The sequence below is a fragment of the Centropristis striata genome, chromosome 20 (assembly GCF_030273125.1).
Source record: "Centropristis striata isolate RG_2023a ecotype Rhode Island chromosome 20, C.striata_1.0, whole genome shotgun sequence".
Classification (NCBI taxonomy): Eukaryota; Metazoa; Chordata; class Actinopteri; order Perciformes; family Serranidae; genus Centropristis; species Centropristis striata.
The window spans coordinates 17,124,807-17,150,585 of record NC_081536.1 but is presented as its reverse complement, the minus strand read 5'-3'; the positions used below and the strand labels follow the sequence as shown (position 1 = coordinate 17,150,585).

General features: G+C 42.0%; 1 protein-coding gene across 1 annotated transcript; it reads right to left on the bottom strand.

Moving 5' to 3' along the window:
• Positions 1–1,289: 1,289 nt before the first annotated feature.
• Positions 1,290–25,373, bottom strand: LOC131958664 (protein FAM53B-like). The gene is made up of 5 exons (XM_059323807.1): positions 25,234–25,373; positions 13,931–14,206; positions 12,203–12,257; positions 8,900–9,774; positions 1,290–2,511 (listed from the first exon to the last, which is right to left on the bottom strand). Exons 2-5 carry the CDS (start codon positions 14,009–14,011, stop codon positions 2,164–2,166), a joined length of 1,359 nt encoding a protein of 452 aa, XP_059179790.1. The 5' UTR covers positions 14,012–14,206; positions 25,234–25,373; the 3' UTR covers positions 1,290–2,163.
• Between the last annotated feature and the right edge of the window lie 406 nt (positions 25,374–25,779).

Genomic DNA, 25,779 nt, shown 5'->3' with positions numbered 1-25,779 from the left:
ATCCACTGATTTACAGATACGTTTTTCCAACTGTAAGTCTACGGGGAAAAGTGTTTTTGGGCCTAATGGCATCACATGACATTGTAATTCCACAGTTTGGCCACTATGAAAATTGGCTTCAAAGCCCGGTGCTCTTCCTGGGGGCTGGTTGGCAGAGACCCGAAGAGCACAGATGAGAAAGACTCAGAATTGCTGACCAATCAGAGCAGAGTGGGCTTTTTCTGTAGGGATGTTCAAAGAGACAGGCGAGTGTCTCAGACAGAAAAAGAGCATAATAGATCCCTTTTAAAGTGAGGTGGGAACAGATATTTGACTCATCCGTCCTTTTTTCTCCAACTCATCTATTTTTGCAACATCTAGAGGATTGAAAATATTGTTTTCTCTGCGTGCCAGGTGAGGTGGTTTTCTGTGTATACAAGCCAAACACACGCAGTATGCATTTCAGGGCCTCCATATGAGTGTGTGTGTGTGTGGTACGTGTCTGGGTGTGTGTTTGTAAGCCAACACCTCAGCACTGAGAAGTCGCAGTTCACCTTCCTTCAAGGCCATGATCGAAGGAAAAGCTGTGACTGGCTGGAACATCCTGTTTTGGACGTAAACACTGTTATGCAGCCAGGGCTTTCCTCCCGGTGTCGGAAAAACAATCTGTCCTATCACTTTATGTCAGTAATCACCCTCCCCGGCGGCCAATAATAATGACGACACAACCCCTCAAATCTTTAAAGAGAGAAGCCTCTAAAGAAGTAGGGCTTATAAAAGGTGGCAGGTGCTTTGAGTTTGTTTCAGAGACTTGGACAGACATAAGAGAGACATGATAGGAAATCCCAGGGAGGTACACACTTTTCTGTCTGTCTGCCTCACAGGTCCCGGGACATTTTCTCCTGACATCACCTCCTCTGGTCACTGCTGGGTTACAGACCAGGGATATTCCATGTCCAGACTTCCTGTCTTTTTGTTTGGAGTTGTTGGACAACATAGGGGCATTACACAGATGTTTATTCAACTTGCTGACTTTGTCATGAGCTGCAAAAGGCATAGATAGCCAGTTTGAAAAGGAATTTGCTCCAGAAATAGGAGGACATAAAAATGCATCTATGGACATTGAAAACAATAAAATGGTTCAGTTAAATGGTTGTGAAATGTGATGCAGGAAGTGAGCATGGGGGAGTACGACTTCTAAAGCGTATCTGGAAACTTGCAGCTCATTCAGACCTTTGATCTGTCAAAGTGATCTTGCAGAGAGCACAAAGCATTCATTAATAAACTTTAAATTAAACCAGACATACGAGTGCAGGTTGTACATTTATTTCCATTCTGTTAGAAGAAATGCCTTGTATTCTTGCTCCTTCACAAACAGCTCATAAAAAACAGTTACTTAGAAAAATATACATTGATATTAGGACTGAAAACTTGAGATTCAGTGTTTAATTCAAATATACAATTTGCATATTAAGAAACTACAAAAAAGGTCAGAAAAGGTGGCTTCAATTGAGGCTAGAGAACCGGTAGAGCAAACAACCAAAAGAAGGCACTGTCATTTTCCGAATTCCTTGTAAAGCTTATTGAGTCTACATTCAGCAAAAAAGAATCTGATTTTCATGTGTGCACAAACGATGAAGAGGAAGGTCGAGGGTAAGTCTGTGAGAAGCTACATCTTCCTGTTTACCCCTCCCTATTTCACTCCATCCTTGACGCCCCCACTTTCTTTGAAAAAAAAAAAAAAAAAAAAAAAAAAAAAGATCGAGCTAAATACAGGAGAGCCCAGCTACTGCTACAGTACTACAAACCTATGGTAAGCTGACTTTGGAAAGGTCATCAGGTTGAAAAGACAGTGGGGGCTGGGAGGTGTTTTTAAGACTAACCCTCACTTTCCTACTCCTGAGTTAAGCTGAATACCCAATAAAAAACAACTAAGGTCACTGCTTTTTGATTCAAACAGTAAGAATGTTCAAGGCATATGTGTCATTAAAAAGGCAGCCGTTAACAACATACTTAATCCTTTATCATCTCTATCACTTTCCTTGTCTTTCCCTTTCAAAGTCAACTCCTCCACTCTTCTCCCTCACATCCCTTCTTAGTATCCATCTCTTGGTACATCATCAATGTCCAGTAACTTTCCACAACAGTCCAGACACAGTCTTTTAAAAATCTCCTATAAAATGTTCAGTTTCTCTCAATCTGGTCAAGATCCAGCTCCCCACCCAGCTGGAAAATGTCCCTCTGTGTCCCACAATCACCCTTCCAGAGGGTGCGTTTAGCGGCCACGATGCCTACAGGAGACCCGGGCCGCGAGTCCACGCTACAAGCAGAGTCGCTATCCAGCTCCTCGTAGGATGAGTCCTCTTCCTCCTCATCTCTTGCCATTTCCTGCCGCGACTCCAGTCCCAGGTCGGACACAGCGGTGAAATCGGGTTGGCTGGAGGTGTCAGAGGTGGGAAAGGGCAAGCTTGATTGGCAGCTGTCAGTAGCAGAGAATCCGGGGCAGCTCAAGCTCTGAAAGGTCTGAAGTTTCTGTATAGAGGAGACAAAGAGGGAAAATAGATGTTGGTTTGTAGCCCATGTTCATATTCTGGCTTCACTCTCTGAAGCAATAAAAGTACAGGGGGGGGGGGGGTTGTCAGGGGGGAATTTGAGCACAGGGTTTTCCAGAATGTCAGTTTGAAATTGGGTTTCAGTTCGGGCAGCCAAAAGCTGGCGTTCCCTTTCATCGCCGGCATGTGAACATGTAAACACAAGTACACACACAGGCCATCGGAGAACGTACACAAAACCTTCTGGCTTCAGAAATAAAAACACAAAACACTGGGATGAGTTGCAAACCACAAAGGTATCTTATTTCAAAATGCTTTGGGCTTATTTATCAGCATGGAAGCCGCTGTGAAACACATGCGGCATGACTGGGAACTTGTTTAGTGGTCACAATGTTTTTGTACTCTACGGAGAATTGTGGAGAATCTGTATGTGAACAACTGCCTGTGTTTTTACTCTCACACTTGACCTTTAGAGAGATTTAATTCACTGAGAAGTTGTCTTTCATGCTCTCTTGCCACCCTGAATTCCTCTCTGCAACAAAGAAAGGCGCAGTGAAGGGGTTAATGATCTCTGGAGTGCCCCAGCAGCAGATGTTGGAGGCATGGAGGTGAATAGAGATGAGGTTTTCTCTATAGAGCCTCGGCTTACATGACGGACACCTCTAATGTTCCCTAGTGTGTTAGGACATTGCTTTTCCTGTTACAATGAGCTGGGAGTCTCCCTTTCTTAAGTCTCACTTTAGTAGGCTCACTTTTTTTTCCTGCTCTGATTTAGCACGGTCCAAGAGAAAACTATAACGCAGGATTTCGGCTGTCTGAGTTAAAGGTTTGCTCACTTTTGCCGGATTAACGTTTTCCATGTAAGCTGCTCAGACGCAGGACACCTCATCTGCAATCACTTGAGGTGCTCATGTGAGGAGTAGGAGGCCTTAGTTACCTCACTGGAGTGGAAAAGGGGATTTCTGAGCCCTCGCTCTCTCTGTTCAACCCCCAGTATTACTCCACTACTAATTATCACAGCAGAGGAGGAGCTGAGAGGAAGGGAGAAAGAAATAAAGGGGGAGAGGCAATATGCTTTCTATAAAATCTTCCGAGGCTGACTGGGATTTGGGTGGGTGTGGTGGTAGGTTGGGGGGAGCAGGGTTAGATTTCTGCTGTGTACCCAGCTTTGCTTGCATGTTTTTTTTTGTCATCCACTTGAGCATACCCCGACCCAGATGGGACGTATCCACAAACACACACACACAAATCATATTTACTATTACCACACACATAGTCTCGCTCACCTCTTACCATCACATCTTGCATAACCAACTCCAACAACCATCTAATGTATCGATTGACAACAAAATGTAATGCAGCTATAGACATATTTAGACTGGTTATTTCTGTATTGTTATTCGTATTGTCTGTCCTCAGGTCTGATTCCCTGTGAAATTAAATTAAATCATTTACGGCAGACAGACTGGTCTTTCTTTATTTTTTTTCCCAAACAAAGTTTGGCAGTAAGTGGTACATTAGCCAGTCAAAAGTAAAGAGGAATGCTATTTTTCTTTAGAGAATTTTATTTTTGATGTTTCATTTAGTGGCCAATACTGGGTAGGATTCGTAAAGAGAAAAATTTTATAATTTTCAAACATACAAACATTAAAAAAGAACACAAAAAAGAAATAAAAAAAATAAGTTGTGTCTTTCTGTCACTGCCAGATCAAGACATGAGGCATTAAAAGGTGGTGTCCTGTCAATACCGGTTTTGTCCACAGGGGCCGCCAAAATAAACACAAAATGAAAATATATTTAAAAAAAATATTTAGAGTAAATTGAAGCAAGAGAGATCACACTATCATGACCTTGAGTTGTTATTTCGAGTAGTTAGTAGTATTAAGTGTCAAAACACTTACTACAACTACATTTTCCCAGAATTAAAACTACTTCAAAGCCTTCCTATTCAATGTTTCAGACTCCAGCACAGAGTGCTGCTCTAAGTTTTTAGACACAGCGACCACTGGGGGCAGCAAACACATCACACATGCAAAAGAAGAAGAGCAACCCCTGTACAACACAGCCAAACAAACTTTGGAGTAAGAGGGTTGGCTGTTCACCAAAACAGGGTATGATGTAATGAAAATCTTTTGGATTATAATTTGGAGCTTCGTGAGATCTATTGGTTTATGCTCTAACAGCAAGCCAACTTTTTCCCTATTTTATTATAAAACACCGTTATACAGATAAATTATATTCTGCTTGACATGATTCATTATTCCAAACCATGATTAACAACCAGGATTTCCACTGTAACGACAACATCTCCAGCTCAGGGATCAAAAGGCAGCTTCTATGGGAGAAGCATGAGCACAAGCCAAGAGGTTAGGCAAATATATTCCTGATAATTAGGGCAAACAACAAACAACACCCTGCTAAGTACTCCGGCAAAGGACCTGCTGTGAACTTGAAACATACACACACAATAAGCATATATACACACACACTCACACAAAGAAAACACAAGCAGATACTTTACTCCTTTTACAGTTTCAATATAGGAGTATATTTCTTTGGATTAGCTCTGTGTTGAAATTAGGTCAGATAAACAACATCCAGCCACAAACGGTTGTGAGGGAGGCAGGCAAACAGACCTCCAACAGCAAACAACTATAAAACAAAAGAGAGGGCAGAGGTGCAAGCAAAGACAGGAGAACTTAACTCATTCCTGACAGCCAGACTACATACTTGCGCACCTCCGCATCAATTATCTGTGTTGCTGTCTGTGTCTGCCTTTGCTTTGGTCGGTGTCTTTGTCTGGTATTCACTGTACCGCAGAGAGAATTCATAGCACAGTGTAATGCAATGCAAATGCCAAGATGAAAAATGATAAATATGTTGAGTTTAATCAAAAGGCTGAACGAGCAGGGGTGACTGCACGCATGTGATGCTTTGTGGAGCACCTTTGGGACAAGACTCAACATGTCATTACACACGGCGAGCGACGCACCTCAAGACACCCACCTAGGTGTTCCCATGGGGCCTGGGGGCTTGGCGCTCAGCTATGATCACCATGTCAGTCATCCCAGGAATGGAGAGAGATACAGAGAGGGAGCAGCTTAAACTTGGGCCAGTGAGATGATATTTATAGAGAGGAGTGAGGAGTTTGTCTGCCAGCTTCCCTGCAGAAATAATACCACCTTTCTTCATCATGCCATTTCTCTTCTGAATGCACAAGCACACGCCCCCTTTACCACCTCTACTGCTACGCTAAAGATAGCCTGTAATTTTTCTTTCAAAATGAACAACTGAAGTGAATTGTACCGGGACTACAAAGATGACACAAACATCACACAATGTGATCTGAACTCACACGGGAACTCACACATTTCCTCAAAAGCAAAGTGTGAGCTGCATCAACAATCATTCAGCAAAGTGACCTAGAATCAAGAGATAACATTCCCTGTCTGACAGCTCGCTACACCCACTATGCTGAGGAAAAAACAATGAAGCGCCAAGGTGAAAGGGCAGTCAGGGATGAAAATGAGGCAGTGGAGAGAGGAGTGAACTGATACAGGCGGCTGACAGGGAGGGTATTCGAGGAATTTTGGGGGTGGTCGCACGTAAATCCCTACGGTAGTCGAGCTTTTAGCCGATTAGCATGACACGCATCCCCAGAATTCACACCCACCTTCATTGACGTGGTTGAGGAATCTAGAGGCCAAATTACACCATGTTCCACTGACAACACACCCGAGGGACTTGTAATATTGTTGACCCTCACGATCCTTAACACCCCCCCTGCCCAAACTTTCAGCAGACTTTACAACAACTGTCTACATTTGGATAGTCCAACAAATTAAAAGAATAAACATGTCTGACACAGGGACCCAAGATGCTCTTTTGGGTGCAGAAAGAAAGTTTGCAGAGATAAATATACTCAGGCTACTCCCCCCTCCCCTTCTTTACATGGATTGTATTAAGGGTTCATACACGTTTTCCAAAATCAAATTAATGCACTTTTCAAGATGCTTTTCAAGCTTTTCCAGCCCCTTACAGCTGTGATAAATTACATATTTATATATAGTACAGACAGTGTATACAGTACAATGATGATTTCACATTAAATTAGATTATATTGTGCTATAAACAGCCTGAATTATGTTTGACATCAATATACATTCAACGTTTCCTGTGTGTATATGGAGATCTAAATAACTTTCAAGTAAGTTCAAGCAGTTTATTCATAACTTAAGCACTTGAAAACCTTGAAAACACCTTTTTAAAATTCAAGTGTTTCAGGATTACTCATCCACACACCTATAAAATGGGCGAAGTATGGCAGCAAAAGTGTGTAGGTGTGAGGAAAAGTAATAACTTAATCTACACCCTAAAGCAAGACTGAGTGTGTTGCCTTTTCAGCTTGAGCATGTTCCAGTGAAGGGAGTGGGAGAAAGTGGGTGTGCCTAGCCGGGGGAAAAGGAGAAAGAGTGTCACTTAAATCACACAGACTGTCAGTGGTCAGTTTGCCCAAAAACAGCTGAAGTAGAAACAGTCAAATGCCAGACATTTGATGTGACTCTGACCTCTCTAACTGTGTGATTTGTGGAAGGGATTTGTACCTGCAAAGAGCCAAATTCCCATAAGAGGCGGTAAAATCTCATCTGTTCCCTGACGGTAAACAGACGCAGGTTGTAACCAGCCCCACGTTTCCACATTATCACTTCCTTTTCCAGAAAGTTTGCCAGCTACTAGAGCTTTCCCTTGGCTCTCATCAGAGAGATACTAGATACAGCCTTTAACCTGGGACTAGTTATTGACAAAGAGGTGAAATCTGAGTGACGCTGGAAGAGAAAGAAGCAAGGGAGTAAATGTTTTCTTAATTATGCCTCTGTGCTGTGTTGCTGCTTTCTTTCCTCGCTCCAGGCGTGCAAGCGAGTGAGAAAGTAAACACAATAAAAGCAGAATCTAACCTGAACAACCTGACTCCTTTCAACAGTGCTGAGAACATGCAATAACTGAAGTCTGAGGTGAGAAACAATGCCTTGCCTTTTTACCGCTGAGACTACAATGATCTGCAGAGGTGTGTTGCTGCATTCGAGCACTGCTGCAACCAGAAGTAACTTAAAACTGACTCCGTGTGTGCATTTGTGTATCAGTCCATACGTGTGTGATCATCAAGCTTGACTTTCCCCTCTTAGCAGCTGGCATGACTAGAGGAAACATGCTCGCTCGGCTCCATTACCAAAGCCTTGTTGATCCAACCCTGGCTAGGTCCTAAGGGTGACTGGCTGGGAACACAAATCTTTGGGAAAAGGAAGGGAGGGGTAGAGGGATAAACTGATGCTGCCTTCTAATAAGAGAACAGGAAAGGGACAATATTTCCGTGACAGGAGGTATGATGACGGGAGATTCTAGTGTGTCCTATGAATGAGTGCGTGGAAAGCAGGAATAAACAGGAGTCCAGTATCAGCAATGTATCTTATATGCAGAATTTCAAGAGCATTTGAATGAATAATAAAGCAGGAAGTGAAAAAAATCAAGGAGATTTCTGTTCTCTGTAAAAACATCAGAGCGCTGCCAAGCATCAAAACAGTACATGTCATTAAAATACTTCTACAGTTCTATTTTGGGTTTTGGTTTGTCCAGGGGTCATTTTTACTCTCTGGCTGCTCCACTGCTTCCTCTGACCTTCCAGAAGAACAAACAAACTCTTGTTGAGGGGAAAAGGAGCTCAGTGCATCCAGATATCCCCACTATTAATCACATTTGTTTGATGGTAGACAGAGGGCAAAAGAGAGATGAAGCAGTAAAGGGAAGGACTGATGGGTCAGAAGTTGCAGAGAGGAAGCAAATGAGCAATGAGGGGTTCAACCTTTGGATGGGCTGTTTACCCAACAGAGTAAACCGGAGCCGGGCTTGCTAGAGTGTGGCGCTCGTAGGCAGCGTGACCGAACATGAGGAATGCTTCTCTAGCAAGCACCACTCCCTCAGCTGGAGGGAGGGAGGCCTGAGATCACTTAGCCCCGAAGCCTCGGACCGACGACCCAGAAAACTTAATTCAGCTTGATTTAATCCAGTCCCCCGATCAGGCTCAGAGAGAGACAGACCCAGTTATGTTTGACGATCTCTTAAACTTCCCGATGTCTGAGAACAAAACAGTGTTTGTCTGAGTGGTGAGTGTGCTTGGCCCAGGGTTTAACTGAATGTAATAGAGGACATTTTGCGGCATCAAAGCATGATTATAGATAAGCTGGTGCTGATTTATGTTTAATCAGTGAAGGAAAGTGATACTAAACTCTGAAATGAGTCAAATTATAGTTACATGCATTGAAATGAATGTGAGTGTGCGTGCTTGTCAACATGTGTTCACATTTCCAGCTAACCTGAGTCATCTTTGCCAGGTCCAGGGAGGGCCGCTGCTCCTGAGCATCTTCTGGTCTCCTGCGTTTCATACCAATCTTTTTGTCATTCAGCACGCAGGGCTGGGACCTGCTCCGAGACAGACACCCCGTGCCCCTGGCTCTCAGGCTGGCTCGCCTCCCCAGCTCTGGGGTGGAGTCTGGAGAGCTGGCTTCTGACGCCTCCTCCCTCTGGAGCTCTGGCAGGCTGATCTGCTCGTGGGAGAGGGAGAGGGGCCTGAGGAAGTGGTGATGGCGGGAGTGGTGATGATGCGAGGAAGGAGAGGTAGGGGAGACGGGAGAGGCAGTGAATTGAGGGTGGAGAGGCAGTCGCTGGTTGAAGAATGGCAGGTCCAGGGCTCCGTCTGAGGGGATGCTGGAGCGTGAGGGCAAACTGAAGCTTGAGCTACGCTGCATGGTGGGAAAATGACCGCTAGAGAAACCCCCTCCTCCTCGCACGCTTCCTCCGCTGTGGCACCGCCGTTTCTCCACCGTCGTCCACACTCTGGAGCCCTGAGGCCTCCAAGATGAGCGGAAACCGCTGTATTCATCTGAGAACGACAGGGAGCGACACTGACGTTTGCTCGGGGGTGCTGCAGGAGCTTGGCTGGTAGCTGTAGTGGTGTAGTGAGCAGTGGAGGATGTGGTGTGGGAGTGGGGGGTGATCATTCCGCCGTCGCCGAGGCTGAGATCTCGTATCAGACTGGTGATTGCTGTGGCGCTGCCTGGCTCCTTGGCCCAGTGCCAGCTCCCCGGCTCAGGCATCACATCCCAAAGGCTCTCCAGACTGGCACCAGACTGGCAGGGAGCTCTCTGCTGGATGCCGCAGCTTTGCCCCAGGTCCAGCCACCTATCTGCCTCTGTAATATCCAAAACAAATAGACTCACTCTCAGCTAAACTTGTCTTATGTTAATTATAGCAGGATGAATTCTAGCTTAAAGAAATGTAATAATGTCAGGAAGGAACATTTAATACTTAACCACACAGACACAAAAGGTACAAACAAACAAAAACCATCTTAAAGCAAAGGGAGAATGGTTGCTTTAAGGGTAAAATGGAGATTATTTTCTGTTAACTGCAGTAGAGAAGAAACTAAACACACACTACAAGGTCATTCAAGGGCAGTTTCACACTGCTAAGCACAAAAATCAACAGAATATCATGATTGTATCTACAAAATAATTTGTCATCAGTCGTTTGTTCTATGATGAATGACAGGATTAAGCCTCGAGGAAATAACACCGCAGCTGCAGAGTTCAAGCCAGTGCTGCTCATGTTTAACTTTACTGAAAGCTGACAAGAAAAACAATTCTTGATGCATTTCAAGACATTAATATTTTGTATGAAGAAGTTGGTTGTTAATGAAAAATATGGCATTGTCATTATGGAATATTGTAAGGTTTAGTGGCCGACAACATGACTCAATCAAGACATAGCGCATAGTCATCTTGTTATTTTCACAAAAAGAGCTTGAAGACATGGGTAGAAACCTTCAGCTGAAAGTTGTGAGAATAAAATTCTCAGACAGTTCCTGTCTCCATTACTTTCACTGTTATGGACCATAGACGGTCGAAAAAAAATGGAGGTAGTCACCATGATGACAATGGCTCTAGTTTGGTATTTTGTTTGTAGCCATCCTAGGTTTTTGAAACAAGAAGTAAGTGGACGAGATGGGTGAGCTGGGCAGGGGGACGCCAAGTTATCAGATAACACTAGCACTAGCTTCTTAGCTTGATTTGCAAGGTGCACCTGTAGATTAACGTAAACAGCAGAATGTCTTTAAGTACAACTGAACACTGAACCAACACAATGTGAAAGGGTAAAAGGTCAAAGACACAAACACAGAGTGCACTATGGTAGCCACCTGTCAATCACAAGACAGCCACGCCCTAAAGCATTCCTCGCTTTATGTCCATTTTACTTTAAATTGGACTATAATTTACTAAATTACCATCATGCTGTATTGAAGAAGGCTTGAAACTAGTGATTGAGACTATAAACCTCAGTATGAAAATGTTTGCATACGTAATAAATCAAGTGAGAATGAGGGTAATTTTCCCATAGCCTTCTATACGAACAACTTCTTTTTGCAACCAGTGTTGTTGCCCCCTTCTGGTCTTTAGAAAGAATGCAGGTTTAAGGCACTCCGGCAGCAACTTCACTTTTCAGACTAAAAACTTACAGTGTCTATGGTAGGATCCAAGGTCACAAGGTAAGTCCACCAAAGGCACTAAGGCACTTTTCTATTTAAAACATGGACCTGCAAGTCCTGCAAAAACATGAACTACATACTACGATAACAATCAGAAAGTGGAACATTTGGCAAGTCACTCCCACTTGTCAAGTGGTCAGCAGGATATGCTTCGGGAAGCAGTATGACTTGCCAGCTGTCTCACCACCCGCACAAAAGAGTCCATCACACAGTTGTGGGAGATAATACACCTACAGTAAAGTGCCATAGTTGCTTGAGCTATGAAGCCAAGTGGTCGAGCCGTGAATCTATTGACGCTTTTGGCATAAAGGGCTCCTTGCTGATCCAAAATCCCGTCCTTTTGGATGCCTGTCTCTAATTTTGGCATGCTCTCTCACAGCCTGGTGGACGGAAATCATTGTTTTGGGCGGACAAACAATGTACGGGGGCTACAGTGACGACCTGACAGGAATGTTAGGAAAACAACTTGACAAAGGGAGAAAGGGATGAACTTCAAAAGGCCATCCTTTGAAAGCAAGAGACAAAGTGCTGGTTGAACTAACAAGACAAGCTAGACAATGTTAATGTCAACATTAAGAGTGGAAACAGAAAGCCACGCTCCTCCCTGTGACATCACAGGGCTTGAATTTACAGTAGCATGTCTTTTGACACAGGGTGTAATTACTGCAACACTAACAGAGCCAAAGAGAAATTGTTGACATAGGCAACAGCATATTCAATTACAGTTCACTCCCATGAGAGTGGTGTGCAACGTAGTGTGGAGGCAGGTGCACCCTGATCATGAGAGGGGGATGAGTGACTGACAGAAAGGGAGAAGTGAGAGACCAGGCTGATAAACAATGAGACGGTTATAGTGGGAGGTCGCTGACTTTCATGGTTTACTTATCAAGAGATTGAAGGGGCAACTCCATTATGCTTTTACATTTATGGCATTGTGTTATGACAAAGTGTCCCACCTCAACCATTTCTATCGTCAAGTGAATGCAAAGGAAAGAAAGATGGGAATTTTTATTGCATGAAAGAGGAAGCAAAGACAAACAGAAATACATAAATGGAGCCAATAAAGATAACCCACCCACGGTTCCACAGGAGAAGAGGGTGGTCCCTCTGCTCATGGTGTGGAGCTCACGCTGTGGAGGACAGGCGAACAGTCAGCGAGACACAAAATAAACCAAAAAGTGCAGAATTTTTAAGTTCAACAGGTTTCCCATCAAATGAGAATTTCAATATTTATTTAATACCCCTGTAAGCCCAGTGGTGAAAAGAAACTTGGTACATATACTTAAGTACAAAGGTGCTAACATATTTGAACAGTAGTTGAGAATTATGAATTGTATGCTCATTTATAAATTCACTCCACTATGTTTAAAATGAAAATATTTTACTTTTTTCTCCATTACATTTATTTGACAGCTTTAGTTATTTGTGCACTTCTTTTTAGTGTCCCCTGGAAGCATTTTCAGTTATGCTAGGTGCTTCTTGCATCATTTTTTCTAAATGCTGCACATGTGTTGCAAGTTGTGTGTGTGTTGTCAAATTGAGAAAGATGTGTCTCCTTTGCTTGTTTTGTGTCTATTTGCATTTGTTTTCTTATTTTGTACTCTCACCACCACCCTCACAATAGATCAAATGACTTTGTGTTTGACTTGCATTTATCAAAACAGAAACAACTCCAAATTAATGCTAATATTTGCCCCATGTCTGTAGGCACATTTTACCTTGTGGACAGCCATATTAACTAACACAATAAACAGGTTTTAAACTCAAGTTTTTCTAAAGAACATAATGTTATTTAGGGAGTATAAAGCAGTTTTGTCACCACACGCCTATCTTCTAATCAGACACCTTTCCTCGTTACGGTTCACCTCATATGACAGGGTGGTGGCTGTCTGCACAAAGGACAAAAGGGAAATGGCATGATACATTACTCTGACTCACCTTGAGGTTATCACCACAACAACAAAAATGTTTTCTTGGATACAAGGCAAGCAGTATCCAAATTGAAGGTAACTGTCTTGCAGAAGATGATTAAATAAAAACCAATTAGTAAACTATACCTTAGAACCAACATGGGTAACTCATGAGTTAGAAGTTAAAAGGTCAAACTAAAGTAATCAAAAAGCTTCATATATATATATATATATATATATAGACTGATTAAGTTTACAGCCAAGATAATAGTGGAGAGGAGATGTCTTAGGGTAAAAAAAGAGAGAGAGAAAAAAAAGGTGCTGTCCTGCATGCTAAGGATCATGATCTTTTCATTTGATGTCAAAATTTGATGTTTGTTAATTTATTTTTCAACCCCACTTGAGGTTTAAAGAGTGTTACGATTTTGTAGAGGATTTATTAACTCTAAGGCAGGAAGACAACAATATTACATAAATATGAGAGCTATTAAAGTGTTTGTGCTGTGAAGCTGATGTCCACCACCCCCCCCCCCCCCCCCCCAAAAAAAAAAAAAAGCTTATTTACAGACTTTTCCAATGCAAGTCTATGGGAAAAAGTCTTTTGAGGCCACATGGCACCACCTTATGTACCCAGAAGTTGCAATTACACAGTTTGTCCACTTTGTCAAATTGGCTTCCTGAGGGCCTGGCTTACACGCATTGTGCAAGTGAGGATACGTGACTAAATGTGGCATCTGTGGCATGTGGCCAAACACTGATGTAACATGATCACTGACCTACTCATTTTGCTGACTGCAGCTGAACATGTGAAACACTGTGCAGATCCTTAACTGCAGCAATAGTAAACAACCTGTTTGCTTTGTGTGAAACTCAAAAGGTTACGTTTCTCTCACCAGCCGTCTCTCGGTGTTCTTGGACCTTACATCATTGACACCCTTCTTCTTTTCCAGTGTTTTCAAGAAAATGATCACCATGGTAGCACGCAGCTCTGCTCCAGTCTGTTTCGATGCAGGAGAAGGCCACGAGCAGCCATCTTAGATGAGGGTGGAGGGCAGATGTTGCATCTGGGCGAAACAGACGACTGGTTGGTGACCTCCCATCTGCAGAGCAGCCTTCAAGTGCCGATGGCGGCGGCAGTGGTGGAGGTAGGAGGGTGTAGGAGCTGATCCCTGTGTTGATGGAAAGAGATAAATAAAATATAAACAGTCATTTAAATACTGACACTAGGTTCATATTCAGGACACAACAATCATTGCCACACAGCTAATCTCCACTTTGTTACAGGGACAATAGTTGGAGGAAAAAATAATCCACCTTTTAGGTGTGTCTGGTTTACAGACGTCTGGGCCTGAACAGTTCAGGTTAGAGCATAGTTTCAAACAGTGGTGGGTCAAGAGTGTCCAGGTCGCCAAATCTGGCCTCGCAAAAACACATTCGCAATACTTTCACACAGTGTTTCATAAATCTGCTAAGGACAACAATCTAATACATAATAATATAAAGAAAATAAATAGGTATCATCCAGTTGGAGGTGGGTGATATGGCTCGAAAATAATATCACAATCTTTCAGGGTATTTCTGTAAAAATTTTGATTTTGTCACAAAATACTAAAAAAATGTTAATGTTTTTTTAAACAATTGCACCAAAATAAGTGCTAGGGTTTTTATTAAACAATTTGCCTTCAGATATATTTAGTCACAGTGACTCAGTGAGAATCAGATTCTCTATAAAATATAAATAGTACAACAAAATACAATAAAATTAGCAATAAAGCTTAGCAATAAAGCGCACATCTAAACGGTTGCCAAATAGAAGCCAGCAGCAATTATGAGTTGAACAGTCAGAACACTGCCATTATCACAAAATTAGTTTTTTTAATTATCATATTAAAAATGATACCAGTATTCTTGTGAGCAATATAATTTGACACAACCCGTCATTCAACATTCCACTCTGTGAGGAGAAGCTGCTGTGACTTTTTCTGTGCCAGGCTTAAACCGGGCATTATGCTGGACTAAAATCTAATAAAACCAGATACATAATGCACACAGAAAATTAAATGCACCTTGTTTCAAATGTGTTTGCTTCACTCGGGTGTTTCATAGACTCTGGAATCTTCATTGAGGGAGAAAGAACATTTTAACTATGTAAATGAACTGTTTTGTGGATAGTTTCACTGCTGACAAACTTGAGAAAAAAAGAGTGCTGACTTGTGTTTTTCCATTCAACATTTTACCACCCTGACACTTATAGCAACTTAACCACTCACTTCTCCATATAGCTACACCCCTATAAAGCTACCGTCTTTGTAAACAGAAACATGCTGCCATATGCTAAATAGCTTCCTTACCCTTGTAAATAATGGGACATTTGGCATGCCAACATAATGCACCAGCAGAACATATGGGAATCTAAACATTTCAACAGTTTAGCTACTCCGGGAAAAAGCACCGCTCACATCACATGACTACAGATGTGGTTAAGAAGCATGAATAGAAAAGGAATATATATGGCGTTGTGGTTGCCTCATCGACTGCCTGCATCCGCAGATGGTAAATCACAGACAGTAGCAGTAAACACAAACTTTAAAAACACTTGGAGTTGTATGTACGGCAGATGGTCCATATGTTGAACATGCCTCGTCATGTCTGCTCTACCCAGACTCGCTCATGCTACTTAGTGGTTTTCTTAGAAGAAAGATCTAGGTAAATGCCAGGCAGGTCAAGTTTCGCTTGCCTATTCCTTAAAATAAAAAAAATAAAAAAAGGTAGGAAAAGCTGCCGTGACCTTGGGCTTGAGCTTTTCTCAGTCATTAGCCAACCACCAAACACACTGACAGCATCCAATTTGAGAGCATGGTTCAGATCCCCCCCAATCAACTGCTGGCTAATGACAGCTTTCTGCTGTGGAGCAACACATGAAGCTAATGGATCTTCCAGGCCTACTATGTTATCCTGCCCGTGTAACATGTGGTTTCATGTTAAGGGAGAGTGGTTGCACTTATACAACATGCTCTAGAGTGAAGGATGTGCCCTGGGTGTTAAATGTGGGAGAGCATTTTATGCAGAGAGGAAAAAAGGGGGACACATTATAAAAGATAAGATAAGCAGGTTGTTTACACTTTAAGGAAATGTTTTGTCATGTCTTCACTATGTCATCTCTATCCCTATCTCCAGCCCCATGACTACATGAAGACTATAAATGTTTCATGTAGGCCTGCCCCAAACCAAATGCTAGCATATGACTCCCATTATCTCCATTTATCCTGGAGAGTCAGTGGAGCACAGCCGGGCCTCTGCAGGCGAGAGGCGCTGGTGCTGGTGGTGGGAGTGAGAGGAGACGGGAATGTTCTTCTTGATCAGTTTTGCAGATTACTTTACTGATGAGGACTGACACTGAGTAATGGGCGCGGCAATGTAGCGGGGTTTGTGTAAGTGTGTGTGTGTGTGTGTGTGTTGGACATGGTGGAAGTTGAGGAGCATGACGGTCATGTGTAAAGGTTGTTACAGTGTGCAGTTTGACTGAAGTGTGACGTGTTCCATCAGGGCTCAGACAGCACTTTGAGAGTGAGAATGAGTGTGTGTATGTGTGTGTGTGTGTGTGTGTGTGTGTGTGTGTGCCTATGCTAACCTGCAAGACTTAGTGCGTGTGTTGTGACTGGCAAGTGGGGTCATGGGAGAGGGCAGACCGAGTGTGAATTCAACCCTGGAGCCATGCTTACTTAATGAAGCGATTCCTCATGATGGGGAAGCCAGAGCTTAATGGAGAGAGAACTGTAGAGCACTTGTGTGGATCCTCCACTGATCAGATTTTAACTTCTTAAAGTGAGAGTTCTCGTTGGCAACATCTCATACGGTCATACTGAAGAAAATCCAGGAGGAGATCAGTTTTCCGGACACTACAAGTTCTCCCTGATATCGTAGGCAATCATTTAAACAAGGCACTGGGGATATTTAATGAAGCATGACTGCAACTTGATGTGCTACTTCACCCTTCAGTTCAATTAGATTCATTAGAGGAAATGTGACATTTTCAGGACAGCTGGCATGTTTTTCCAGTTTGAAAATCAGCTGTAAAGATCAATGAATATGGTTAAATGCACACTATTATTCAACTATTAATCACATTATTACAGTAATAGGATTTTTATAGGGGTCAACAGCATACTGCATTTGGGTATTCTGAATTAGGCCTTTTCTCATTAGGACGTGGAATGTGCCAATATTATTCATGTTTTAGGAGCTCCCTTTGCACATGTATACAGCACATTTAGAATATGCCTTTACAGTCAGCTCTGTGCATTGCTATGGTTTTACTCAAACCAACGAGCCAACAGTTTGTAGGGCTGGCCTAGAAATGCCTGGCAAGAGGAAAAACCCACATTACTGGTTTGAAGGAGAAACGCACCTTGTTTTAAACATTATAAAAGACTCATATGTTTTTGGATATACATAGATATCATCACACCCACCTTTCAAGAAGGCGGTTAAGGAAATGAAGACAAAAGGCTGGTTTGCATGGTCAAACAAGTATGCCACAAGTGGGAAAACTTTGAAATAAATCCTCTTTTGCAAAGAATCTGGTTTACTTGTCCATATTTTGACATGATAAACATGCTATATTAATTGGAGTATGCATAGCTGGAATATGGAATATTAGTGAAATATTCATTTTTCATGTAAACAACTTTGTAGGGAAAGTTGTGCATGTAAATAGTAAGCAAGTAGTGATCCAGAATATAATGGATTCATTTAGTCATCCACTTATGATACATCCTACATAACTACAATAATGCCTGTCCCTAGCAAATGTCTGCTGAAAAATTATGTCAAATCTGGCCTTTTTTTATGCAGAACTTCATCAATAAAAAGAAAACTATGATATTATTTAGGCAAATGAAACATAGGTTCATGTAACTTAATTTGACCCCATAGTGGACTAAAATCTAATGGTAATTTAAGTCAGATTTGTGTACTCCGGGGTGCAGACAGCAGCTCTTGGCTCACAATAGCCAGTGACTCAGGAGGGCACTAGAAAGGGCAGCTAAGATAATGTGGCTCTTTGCCCAGGCTGTGATTTGTACAGGCAGATGAATAGAAGCCTATTTGGGGCCCCCTAAAGTTCTGTGACGGGGTGTTTGGTGTCCATCACCAATTGGCTCTGGTTACTGCATACTTGTGCGGAGCGCGTCTGGTGTCAAGACTTTGATCGGTGGCTGCAGCTGAAAGAAACCGACTCATTTCATACTAATGAAACGACGAGGACCAAATAAACAAAACACTAGCAAAACACCTTGTGAGGCTCTTATTTTGAAAGGGTTCAATGTTGCCGATAAAATGAACTTTGAATAGTTTTCTCTATTCAGACTGCTAAAACACATTTCATGGTGCAAGGATGTTGACATCTGTTTTACGTAGTGGGAATGGCCATGGGAAACAAACTTAAAACATCAAAAAGAAAAGTTTTGCACAGTCAGGTTTTTTGTAGTCTGGGGAGAATAAAAGTAAGGGCCATTCTTTTGTGGAGGTCTGCGGTGTGGATTGTTAATTCAGGGTGAACACACAGCCACCCCTCTCTCGTATAATGAGGCCGAGGTTGTAAAAATGGTCCTAGGGAGGTCAAGACATACCACTGAATCCTCTGGCCATCACCCTAGTACCCAGTGGCACTGAGACACTGGCCAAAAACAACACGCCATCACGCCACTAGATCTTCAGAAGTGCGTAAACAATGACGAGCTCATTCAGTCAAACTTTACGCGTTGTCAGTAGTCAGGCTCTGGCCTCCTGTTGCAGATTCCCCTGATGTTTCTCTAACGACAGTGACCATGAACCTCTGCATAAATACAACCAGCACTTAAAGTCCCTACTTAACTGGCAACTGAATAAGATCATTGACCTTATTCTTGACTTTGGGATAGGAGCGGTTACCTAGAACAACAGCTGTGCAATGAGGAAAGAAGCAGGAATCACAAGTCAAAAGAACTTCTTGAGAATTGCCTTTTTCTTGAAAGTCAGCCTGAAAGTCCAGTTAGCTCTGCTGGTTTACTTAATACTTACTTGGCATGAAGACACACTTGTATAATACAGATGCAAGCAAGCACACTTCCCTTTGCAGTGTACGGGCTGCGCTTCCCTTGTGGTCACATGCCGCTGCTGATTTGGGTGTGGAACGCACTGACTTTATTACCAAACGCATGAAGAGAGACAACCACAAGAAATGATATCCACAAAGCATTGTGACATAAAGTTCACATAAAATGCCTTATTGACCAATCCTGCCTTCAAGACAATAAGCCAGTACAACAAACATCCCATCCCATCATGATTTTACATTCATTTTTAGTATGCAAGCTGCCTCATTAAGTAAGTAGTGACTTGGCTGGCCCCCACTGTGTTTACTTATATGATAGCTTCTGATAAGGCTAGCATATCTGCTGTTATATTCACTGCCACACAGCAGATTAGTAATGTAATGTCACATCTAGTCACACCAAACATTTCAAGGATTCTTTCTACATAAAGTAAGACATTTCTAGGAAGTAGTTTCCCTCAAACTTCCAGTTAACAGTTAAGCATTACACCCTTTCTTTCGTTTAAGAGGTAACCATGGCAACCAAACACAAACAGTGGACAACAGTGACAACTGCTGATGTGAAAAAGCACACATCACCCAATACAGTAGAATTATATATAAATAGCTCATCATTTCATTATCACTGGGTGTATTTGTACTGAGCCGCAGCATGGTGACATGTAACCTGCAAACACAACACAGCTTCTCCATTTAGGCAGCCTGAAATTTATTTGAGGTCGACCCCCGTGTCTCAGACCAGACTTAGTTAACTGAAATCTTAAGAAGCTTGACAGGCGTAGGATCAGGTGTTTCAGTTTGAGTAAAGGAAAGTATGGGGCCTCTTGCCCCCTGGAGTGACCCTCGCATGCCACGACTCTCTATACATCAGGTACCTCACTAATTACACTACCCCCCTTCTATCAATCCCTGCCTTTCCGCCTGTGGTTTCTTCCATTATCCATGAGTGCCTGTTCTGTTCTGTGCACACTAACCAGAGCCCTAATCCATCAGGGATACATTACATGGGAGCCTCCAGCGCTGCTAGCAATCCCCTGCATTGCTCGGCTCTATAAGGGCGACCACTCCTATGTTGTGTAAGCAAGTGATGTTATATAGATTGTCACTACCAATCAACTAATATAGTGACATTGCTGCTGTTATGTAATACTGTGTTCACATTTTTGGGGGTGCATTATGGGTAAGTTGAGTGTATGCGTGGGAGAAAGAAAAGTAAGAGCAGCATTTCACTGGTCCATTCATTCATTCATGGTGGGGCTCAGCTCAGCCATATGGATCCTCTGACTGCTCAGCATAGTGTGCAGTATTTTAGAGCTGCAACAATTACTTGACTAATCAACTTCCAGCTATGGCTAATTAATTATTTAGTTTTATCCAAAAAAAAAAAATAGCAGAAAATGCAGTTTTTACGCCTCTCATATATGCAGATTCCCTGCATTTTCAGTTTTTTTAATCATATAAACTGAATATCTTTGAGTATGGACTGACAAAACAAGACATCTAATGACACCCCCTTAATATAGTTTAATAAACCAGGTTGTACATTTTTCACTTTTTTCCTGATATTTTATAGATTAAACAAATAATTGAGAGTAGCAGTAGTAGAGGTGTAAAATAGATTCATCAATATGAAACAAAAAAAAAAAAGACAACTGAAAGTGTGTCATTTTAGGTGTTTCACACAGCTAGTAATTGAAAATGAAACAGTTTTGCATTCTGCAGGGCTAAAAAGGAAGAATGACTTTGGTGAAGAAGTTGTCAAAAACATGAATTTTTAACTTGTCCATCAGAGCAAAGTTTACATATATTTTAACAATGATTTTTACATTTCGGACTCACACTTGAAGCCTTCTACATTGTTTATTTCACCAGCTGTTTATATTAACTAATAAGCATTTTCTAAGCAGTATATTGAAATTCAAGTATATCCCTAACTTTGAAAACATAATGGGGAAAATTATACAATCAAACCTCTAACAAAGTCTTTTATTAGAGCTCCAGCTGCATCCTACATCTACTTCCTGACATTCTGCAGGGAATCAGCTGATCTGCTGCCAGTAGGATAATTGGTTGCAAATCTCACCAGTATTCAGTCTTGTGCAGTTGTTAGGGAATGACCTGCAGGTGTATGTAAAACACGATGACAGATTCAAACCCAACTACTGAGAATCGATTAGAATTTACCGCAAAGGCCTACAGCCGGGAGTTATGACACATGTTGCCATGATAATTAGCCTTCTTTGTGCAAGCCGGATTGTCGGGACACATTGGCTCGGTTCTCAAGTGTCATGTCTTGTAGGAGGAAAAGTCATTGCAGTTAACCGTAGAGGTCTTATAACTTGGAGGGGATGCTTAAGTTGTGTCACAACTGTGGAAAACAGATTCTAAAAATACAGGCTGTCTGTGCCAAACACCAACAGAAGCTTTCATTTCTCATTTTCTAGGGATGTAATTGGGGGATTGTTTCACCAGAGTGGATCACAACATGGTTTAGTCTAGAGGTGGCTGACATTTTGAGGAGAAGCCAATTCAAAGCAGCTCAGGAAAATTAACAGAGGTGGAGATAATACTAGGAGTCAAAAAGCAACAGCAAAGACAACTTTAAACTTAAAATAACCCCTCACTATCACTACACAGGAGAATCACAGAGGGTTGTGTTGATGGGAGCCTTCCTATTGCATCCCAGAATGCTTTTCATCTCTAAGTAGGGTCTGCTGCCTGTCTTGGGGGTTGGGGGAGTTTTTCTCTGGTGTATGTGAGAATGCCTCTTTTCTTTTCTTTTCAGCTGCAGGTCTTTGGCTCTGTGGGCGTCGAGACGCCAGACTTACAAATCTATCATGTTAATGAGGAAGGAAAATACAAAAAGACGAATAACAAGTATACTGACAACATGAAATAATAAAATATTTGTTTTTAACTCCCTGTAGCCAAGTGGTATGAGTTTGAGTGTGTAAAGCAGCAGCAGTTATGACTGCAGGTCACAGAGAAGAAAGGGAAGCTTCTGAAGTGAATAGAGAGTAGCATGGAGGCACAGACAGGCATGGCTAACAATCCTTTTCTGGTAGCTTTGCATAATGCCTCGGGCCAGAGAACACGCGAAAGAAAGAGAGCCACAGTATTAATGGAAGAGAAAGATGTAGCAACAAATAGGAGAAAAAAAGTGAGATTGAAATCTACAGAAAGTTGAAAAGAGAGAAACTGAGAGAGCGGAAAGTGGCAGAGTGTGTGTGTCAGTGTGTGGACTGAGGGAGAGTTGTACACACAGACGGAGAATGGACCAGTGGCTCGCTCAGCATACAGGCACACAGCTGCCCACAGACAGAATGGAGCTCTAATAGGGCCTTTCGCCTGCAACACAAAGATGTTGCAAATGTGCGTGTCTTGAGCACACACTGGAGTGCTGAGCGATCCCCTTTAAAAACCCACCGGCCTTAATTGCGTCCATAAATTATGTCTATAGTATGTCCAAAACAAGTCTACAGACTAACAATGCCAAAGGCTTTTGTTGAGTACAACTGCGGTGCATAAAGTTGTGCTTCATTAAACAGTAAAAGTAAAAAGTGATTAATAGCTACTGTGATGAAAATGTGTTACTTCCTCTTTAGTCAGATATTTGGCATCAATATCTAACCTCTTTTAAACAAGACCAAATGTTTCTGTAACGCTTTCATTTAATGTTTGTACAGAATATAATTGAACATAGTCAGTAATGAGGTATTTCCCATCAAATAAAAATTTTGCTCGTTAACTCCGCCAAGAAGGGTTCATTATCATTTTGGTTGTTTGTCAGTTCGTCAGAAGGATTACAGAAAACCACTACTGACCTGATTTTGATGAAACTTGGTGCAAGGGTGAAACATGGGACAAGAAGAACCCATTAAGACTCATGTGTTGGATAAACAGATTATTTTTCACTACCATTAACATTGTGAGATAGGGCATGGCCTTGGCAGAATTCTGCACTCTGAGTGCTTTCCTACAAGTTTTAGACTGCATTTAATCAAAAAGGTCTCCTATAACTGTGGGTTGTTTTATGGCAGTATTTATCAAGTGGCTAATTTTATTACATTTAAATTTGAAAAACCGATGTTTATATTTCTCCAAATAAGGTATATGGCTGCCCCTTCTTAGTCTTAGACTTGGTAGATTTCTCTATTAGAGCAGTCTTTTTTTTAAATGCTGGATGACTTATTTCAAAGAAACGTATGAGCACATCTTTGTGGAGAAAGTTTTACAGATCTGTTGATTGAATCAACTAAACCAAAAGAGTGTTCTCTTCAATCATGGACAGCCTTATAGTAAAGTATTTAAAAAAAACATAACAAAACTCAGGTATTGGCACCAGCATAGAGCATTTTTTTCAACCCAGCCCTTCAGATAAAATCAACAAGTGCGGCAAACAACACATTTGCAGGTTCTCATGATAGATAAACTTTGCTTGTTCACACCAAGCTGCAACATTCCAGCAGCGGTTGATTTTTGAAATCAAAGCCAGGTGCAGTCATCATAATCTTCCCAAAACTGGAAAGGCAGATCACAAATAGTGAGAACAGGTTTCCCCTTAGCCTAACCAGCATTTGTGAGGCACTTATCAACATCCTCTTTGTAATTAGACACTAGAGCTGACATGTGATTAAATCTTGTTGCCAGCTCTCTACTCCACTTCCAAGCTGAACTTTGGCTACACCTTTCATCTATGAGCAGGAGTCTTGAGAAAACTACAGTCATTTCCTGTTTAGTTAACTAAAACTAACTAGCCTTCCCCCTGCGAGTCAAGGGCAACCGCTGCCATGGTGGCAGAGAGAAACATTTCCAGGTATTTCCAATTAGGACACCCTGGTACCAAACCAGTTCTTCGTGGTATTGTGTTTACGGTGTCCACAAAGATCAACCAACTGCTGTGCAATATTAGAGAGGGCAAAACATAAGCACCAACAGTTACTTCCTTACCCACAGAGGAAACACAAATAAAAAGTTTCGTGCTTGGCTGCCATGGCACTCTATATTCAGAGGGCCTTTCATTTTGAACCAAGAAGGCGTTTCAAAATGAATACGCTATGATTAGGCCACATGGCCACAAATCCATCAAAATAAGGAGATATAAAAAGACAATTGGCCTCATTCCGTATGTTCTTATCAGTTGTTATCAACGTGGGTGAGCTCAGTTTCAGTTTCATAAATGTGTAATTACATAATTCACTGCGTATGACTTACACTAGCAGAATTCTGCCAAGGCCATGACCTATCTCACAATGTTAATGGTAGTGAAAAATAATCTGTTTATACTTTGATTGGGCTTCAAGGATGCAGCTTTATATCTCTTCTCCAAAAACAAAAATTGAGAAGGAACAAAGTGGCTCATAGTTTCAACCTAATCAGCATAAAGAATTATGAACCAAGCTCAGGGCAAGCACGGCAATCAGTAATTACAGATCACAATCTGAAGAGAAAACATAAATCTTAATGTGTGGTGGAGAGTGGAGAGAGACATGAAACTAGGCCTTATGACTCAAAGCTCATGCTGCTCTCTATCTCCTCTCACAGCTTGTGGTAAGGAGTTGTATGTCAATATGAGCTGCATAGCGACCACACTGCCTCTCTCCACCTACACAGGTACTGTGTTTGACAATAGCATGGGCTTTATTACCATGGCTGATAGATGGAGGGGAGCTTGCTGGCTCACAGAGCCTGGTTAATGTGTGCAACCCCCTCTACAGCAGGTAATTAAGCAGTAACTTTTAATGCAGCAACAGGTTGGTCAAGCCAAACTGACTCACTTGTACATTTCACAACAGCTGATTTAGCCCAGAAATAACTAACCTGGGGGCAATAATGTGACATCCACACAAATCTGCAGTTTTTGCCTAAATGTAGCAGCGAAACAGGCATTATAGCTTAAGTTATTGAACAACCCAAAAAGACATTAGTTTTCTGATTTGTGCCCCACAGTAACCCAACAATGTTGTCATCTCACGTTTCAGCAGCAGAGGAAACCCAGTATGAGCAGACAAAGTGAACTCCACAGCAGAGAAACCAGAAACATGATGATGCACGCCTCAACACAGTAATAACGAGCATGTATCCTGACAGATGCTCTACTACCTGGCCAGCAGAGGCTCTTCTGAAGTTAGGTCATCTTCAAACACAAGGGGTAAAAACAAAAAACTGGAACAAAAAGTTTTCGCAGTTGCAGCCGACAGTTCAGCGTCGCCAGCGCAGGACTGAGCCGGACTGCGAGCAGCTGAGAGCTCGCTGCTGCTTTCAGCCTTCAGCACTGATTGTAACAATATCCGCGTACAGACACGCCATGTGGACGGGGGTCGGTCGGCAAATTACTAACCAACTAGCAGCTTGTTTAGCAACGGAAGTACCAGATTACCTTACAGTTAAACTCTTAAACTGTATTTATTATTTTAAACAACAAAACTTCAAAGTGCGCCATTACACACTGATTGAAGCTTAATTTAAAACGAACACCCCCACCCCCATTCTGAGTTGGTATGTTCCGCTGCGGTCCTCCCTCAGGTATTTACAATACTCATGTGTTAGGCTACTTTGTATTACTATGCTTTTCATTGATGTAAATGAAGCAAATAGGTGTTGACACCCCAGTTCTATAAATAAAGCTACATTCATAACCAACTTTAA